Genomic DNA, 6,252 nt, shown 5'->3' with positions numbered 1-6,252 from the left:
CATGGCTCTGTTTTCAGGCTTTAAAATATCTAGCCCTTGATGGGAGACTTTGACCAATCACAGGTCAGTTCATTTAGAGAGCGTTCCTATTTGCTGTGCTCCGGTCATGTGACCAGAACTTGGCGTTTCTTCAACAGATTTCTACAATGGTGGCGGCGTCACAAACTTTCTCATTTTACAGCTGAACCGTGCACTACAAGATGATTCTGAAAAGATTTGAGGAGAGAAATAGGCATTAACTTAACATAATATTGATTCGTATTTGATCAGCGCTTCCTAGTTTGACCGTTTGGTCGGAGTTCGCGAATGATGGACAGCCGGCTCTCATAAACAGCAGATGGACAGCGGACCTCAGATCAGCTCTTACTGCTTGTTTTCCTCCGGTATGTGAAATCCTGCAGATGCCGTTAGGAGCGCCGGAGGACACAGAGGCACACAATTTTTTTCAGGTTACCTGTTACCTGTTTCATGTACTACTGTCAGGATATAGCGACCAATTTATAAAAATAACTTTTTTTAATCATATTTGCTCCAATCTCGCCTACTTCAGCTTTAATATAACATCAAACAACTATTTGTAATGTAAAGCTATAGTGGAGTAATGTCTACCCTGAGTAGAGAATGAAGTCGCTCTCCCTCTGTGTGTGTGTTGTAATCCCGGTGTCTCTGTGCTTTGTTTCATCCCGTCATGCACAGGATGAAACAAAGCACAGAGAAACATAGGTTTCTCTTATTAAACGTACATGTGTTTTAAACACCTGGTGACTTATTTAGCCCTCAAATGTTTTCAGAAAATAGATTTTGATGGACTGTTTTAGACGAAATGACAGAAAGTTTACGAGCAGGCCGCCATGTTGTTTCCTGATTGAAAGGGTGAGCACAAAACCAAACCAGGGACCAATCAGGTGCATTCTACAATAGAGTAGTCACCGCTTGCCAGGTGTTGATCAATAGCAGGCGTTCACCAGCACCAACAGGTGTTTAATAAGCACTTCCAGGCGTTCACCAGCACCACCAAGCGTTCACCAGCACCAACAGGTGTTCACCAGCACCAACAGGTGTTTAATAAGCACCACCAGGCGTTCACCAGCACCAACAGGTGTTTAATAAGCACCTCCAGGTGTTTAATAAGCACCACCAGGCGTTCACCAGCACCAACAGGTGTTTAATAAGCACTTGCAGGCGTTCACCAGCACCAACAGGCGTTTAATAATGTCAACAGGTGTTTAATAAGCACCACCGGGCGTGGAATAAACACTACCAGGCGTTTAAAAGCACCACTAGGCGTTTAATAAACACCACCAGGCATTATATGATATTATATGATGAAGGTATTTATGAAAAATAATTATGAACATCACAACTTAATGTCAATAATTAGCAATATAATTGTCATTTCATATATCCCAATATTGAGAAATTAAACATCAAACTATATGTGTATGGAAACAATATATCAATGAAGAAAATAAACCATCCGCTTTATAATAATAATAATCATAACAACAATATAATATATAATATTTATTTTATTTTGCATGCTTGTGTTTGGTGAGTTCATGCACAATAAAAAATAAGTAGAAAAAGATAGGCAACAATGTGTGTATAAAAAACTTAGAGTACACAAGCTTAAAGCACAACAATTTACATACATTCATCTAAACAACAACATCTGTTATCACTGTGATGCTACAGTTTGTTTTCCACCACTCATAGTGACAGAAGAAGAAGATGAGTTGTGTTGTAATTATATATTCATATGTGACCAAAATACTGTTTACTGTAATACTGTGATAGGGTAACCTGTTGCACTTGGCCTCCACCCTCTCTCTCATCTTAGTGATATCATCCAGTTTGAATGGTTTATGGTTTCTTAGGTTTGGCTTTGGGGACCACTTTAACAGTGGTGGACACGGATTTGGCTCCTTGTAGGTTCTGAGCAGTGCAGGTGTACGTCCCCTGGTCCACGTCCCTCACCTCGTCCACCAGGAGGACAGACTGAGACTGCTGTCGAGCCACTCCTCCACCGTCTGGACTGATGCTCTCCTGTGTGTACAGAGGCCTCCCAATCTGCAACCAGAACAGGTCATCTATTAATAAATAAGCATGGATGCTCTGCAGTTCATTGGATGGCTCTTAACTAATGACGAACTAGCTAAAAAAGACATGGTAAGCTAAATGACACAGGATGTACATCAGTTACTTTGTCTCACAACGAACCTGTAATGTATTGTATAGCAAGTATGCCATATTGTAAATTATTGAAGCAGAAAGCTATAATGAGCTGTGAATGTCTGACCTGCTGTCCCGGGTATTCCCAGGCAAACTCCACGACCACATCCTGTTCTCCCACCACAGAGCAGCTGACACGCAGATTCTCCCCCACGGCCACCGAGCTCGGCGAGGCCTGGACCACTGGGGCGGGAGGAGCCATGGGGTCTGATGGAAAATGAGTAAGTGATAAGTAACCAAATAGTAATTTAACAGTGACTTGCATTAGTTAGCATAATGAAAGTGTCTGCAACCAGCACTTTTCTATGTGGAGTTAGCATGTTCTGCCAAGTGTACAATGTATACAAGTGCATAGAAAAAGATACTCAATGACAGTAACGTAACAACACACCAACACAAATAGTTACCTCCAGTGCTGCAATTAATTAAGTATTTCTGAAGAAACTTTGCTGCTGAAATATTGCAGCTGAATTGTTCAAAAAGTTGAAATACTGAAACAGCAAAGTTATAGCTGAATAAGTTGAAATACAAACACTCAAAGAAGTTGAATTAGAAGTTAAAATGGAAGTGTTGAATGAAGTTGAAGTGTCAGTTTAAGTGCAAGCGCTGAGTGGAGCTGAATACTGAAAGGAAAATGCAGAAAGTGGAAGTGTAATGTGGAAAAGTTGGCCTGGAAGTGTCAGTTGAAGTGAAGGTCCTGAGAGAAATTGGTGCCGGTTCAAGTGCATAAACACAAAGATGAATTTAGTTGAAGTGTCGGCTGAAGTGAAAGCACTGAAAATAGTTGAAGTAAATTATATATGAACAGTTGAAGTTATGGGAGTCAGAAGAGCTGAAAGAAAGACGTTTTTTGTAGTTGTTCAAAATGTGAAGACCTGAGATCTGAAAGGGGTTGAAGTGTCGATGTGTAAGCATTGAAAGGAGCTGGAACCAACAAATGTTTGGCTTGTTTGCTTGATAAATTACTTTGATAAGTGATGATCAAAAAAATGTAGTCAATCAGTTTTTGTGTTGATTGCCAAATTGATTAATTGAACATCATTTCAGCACTTGTTACTTTCCACCCCTGCATGTAAGTTAGATGGACTTGAGACTTTGTGACAAATGAATTCACAAGTAAGGGAACAACTTAGTGGGCATCACTCACAGTTGACATAGATGAGCATGTACTTGGTGGAGCTCTGCCTCAGGTTGCCCAGACTGGCGACGCATAACAAGGCTCCGGCATGATGAGGCCGGGGGCGATGAATGGTGAAGCCCTTCTTGACGTTAAAGGAGATCTCCCTCCCGTCCACCGCCACCTCCGAGGGTGGAAACTCGCGGTGCAGAGTCACTTTAGCCTCAGGTGACGTCACCTGGCAGGGGAGGAGCGTCGGCCAGTTGGTTCTCAGCTGAATCACCTCGTAGTATTCAGCCGATGGAACAAACAGTTCTTGTGGATCTGATTGGCGCAGCGAGAAAATATGGCGGATAAGATAACATGTGAATGTAAACAGGCTTCCTATCAAGCTGGCAGTGAAATAAAGCAGAGGACTGCAGTTCTGAGAAGTGCATATGTAAGCATCAATAAAGCGTATTCACTGTACCGGGAAAGAAGACGAAGACTTTGACAGCTTTGTCGTACTCCTTCCTGCAGTCTGTGTCTTCACAGTACATAGGATAACAAGTGTACTCCCCCGTGTCTGCACCGGTAGTGTTCACCAATGTCAGAACGCCATATCGCTCGTGCTGGACAATACTGCAGAGCCAAAACAGGAAAGTCATCATTCTGTCATTAGAAGAATCAACTGCTTTACACTGCTTATAGCTTACCTGAGCCTTCCATCATCGTCCTCCTCCAGGTACGTGGGGACGCTCCATTGCACAGGTTTGCCTCTGCACCTCAGCTCCAGAGTGTCTCCTGTCTGCACACTTATCGATTCTGCCACCTTCTTAAACTTCCCTCTGTTTAGCACCTTTATGTGTCAGATAGAAAATCACAGATTCAGTCAGTTTTCTGTGTTTAATGAATGTTCTCTGAAAACATCAAAATGCATTGTGTAGTAGATGAAATACCTGCGTGAGGGAGGCCTGTGCCCGGGCTGCAGGTGTAGCTTTGGTCTTGAGTTTGGCTGTTACAACTCTGGGCCCTTTATTTGTTGATTTCCCAAGTTTGGGTTTGCTTGGTTTGGACTTCCTCCCTGGAGTGGTCCTCTGTTCCTGGGCGTCTTTTTGACAATAAGCTACACAGTATACAGAGCATGAGATGCATCAATAGTGAGTATATAGATACAGGCAAATGTCAGCCGATTAGACTGTTGTCTGTCGCAATAATCACCATAGATATGGGTCAATAGGGGCCTACTACAACCAATATTAGGTTTTTATCATCTATTCACATGGTAGAACACCTTGAGAAGGTATAAAAGAACACGACAGCGACCTCTAGGTACCGTGGTACCTAGAGGTCGCTGTCGTGTTCTTTGACAGGAGCAGAAGAGGAAGTCAGTCGATGTATCCACAGCATGAAACTCCATATGGGGTGGAGGTGGGGGATGATAAATGGAACACTAAGCAAAGGGTTTTCACCCAAGAGGCCGGGGTTTTGCATCCCATGTGAAACCGTCTTTGTGTTCATAAGCCTTAAGTTTCGCTTTCACTTTTGAAATAGTTATTTTTAGCCAAAAAGTGATGTTTTTCCCTAAACTTAACAAGCGATTTTGTTGCCTAAACCTAACAAAGTTATAGTTTTGTTGCTTACACCTAAAGAAGTTGTAGTTGTGTTGCCTAAACCTAAAGAAGCCTTTTTGATTGTGTTGAAAACGTAACGTTTCAGTTTTACAATTTGTTCGAATGTGTTTCTTTTAAGTTTCGCTTTCAGTTTTACTACGTAGTAGGCGTAGTAGGCCTCAAATGACCAACATCTATGGTGTGTATGCAAATGTTTAATGATGTGAATGGAGTGATACTTAGATAATATCTTGGTTATTAAGAATAATGTGGTATCATGGTGGATCTATGTTTTTTTTTCATCACATGCCAACTTTTAGAGTAAGCCATGTCATGCTTTAGGCCAACAGAAATGTCCCCTCCTAGGACCACATGTTCACAGAACTGCTCAGGAAGTGAATGAAGTCACTTACCTAATTCCAAGATTACGGCACAAATGAGGAGAGCGCTCAGCACCAGCCTCCCCTTTGATCCAAACAAGTTCACCAAAGGCATGATTGATCAATGGAATAATACCAAAGTGGACTGTGGCTTGTTAGTTCATGCAGTTCAACACAGAGAGAACGTACTGCCAGAGAGAAACCAAACAGAAGAAGAGGAGGAGGAGGGCAGAGCTCACAAAGTGAGCGGTCAGCTGTTTACCAAAATCACACAAATTCCTCCTCCTGAGAGCGGCATTAGTACCTCAAATTCCTCCTGACTGGCTCAATGGAGGCTTTCAAGCCTGTCCAGACCAATGAGGGTCCAGAGACGGCGGCCCCTCCGTGTGGAATCGCACAGCCTGTTTACTTAGCTGCTGGACTGGAAGTGTGCTATAGCAGCATGAGTCTGGCCCTCCGAAACACACCACACAGCCCAGACCAAGACTGTGGTAACAAGGTTATAAGAAGCATTTGGTGCCCAATAAACATTTTGTCCTACATTTACTGACTGTCTTTCCATTAGTAAAACAAATCACAGTCTTAAGACTCATCTAAAATGCACAAAATCATTCATTCATATAATGATCAACTTATTTTGTAAGGTTGAAATTCATCATCTTAAGTCTATTTATTTGTTGTTTTGGGTGTTTTTGGTGTAATGCATCATTTTCTATACACAAGATTTTAATGTGAAAATCCATCAAATTAAACCAATAACCTTCTTGTAATGCCCTCTGAGAATAACTTTAGTAAGAGTAACTTAATAAAATCAAGGTTTTGTATATATAATTAACTCCATAGCATGCTGTACCCAGTGAGAACAATGTAACCCTTTCCTTCTGAGTGACTAGCTAAACCACGATCTTGAACATGACACAGGTAAGCTGCT

General features: G+C 41.8%; 1 protein-coding gene across 1 annotated transcript; it reads right to left on the bottom strand.

Moving 5' to 3' along the window:
• Positions 1-1,517: 1,517 nt before the first annotated feature.
• Positions 1,518-5,722, bottom strand: LOC141774810 (platelet-derived growth factor receptor-like protein). Its single transcript, XM_074647625.1, has 7 exons — positions 5,355-5,722; positions 4,288-4,454; positions 4,045-4,187; positions 3,819-3,970; positions 3,380-3,673; positions 2,300-2,439; positions 1,518-2,070 (listed from the first exon to the last, which is right to left on the bottom strand). Exons 1-7 carry the CDS (start codon positions 5,434-5,436, stop codon positions 1,864-1,866), a joined length of 1,185 nt encoding a protein of 394 aa, XP_074503726.1. The 5' UTR covers positions 5,437-5,722; the 3' UTR covers positions 1,518-1,863.
• Between the last annotated feature and the right edge of the window lie 530 nt (positions 5,723-6,252).

Source organism: Sebastes fasciatus, chromosome 10, assembly GCF_043250625.1.
Source record: "Sebastes fasciatus isolate fSebFas1 chromosome 10, fSebFas1.pri, whole genome shotgun sequence".
NCBI classification, from domain to species: Eukaryota; Metazoa; Chordata; class Actinopteri; order Perciformes; family Sebastidae; genus Sebastes; species Sebastes fasciatus.
The sequence above is the reverse complement of the archived record's forward strand: the minus strand, read 5'-3'. Positions and strand labels throughout refer to the sequence as shown.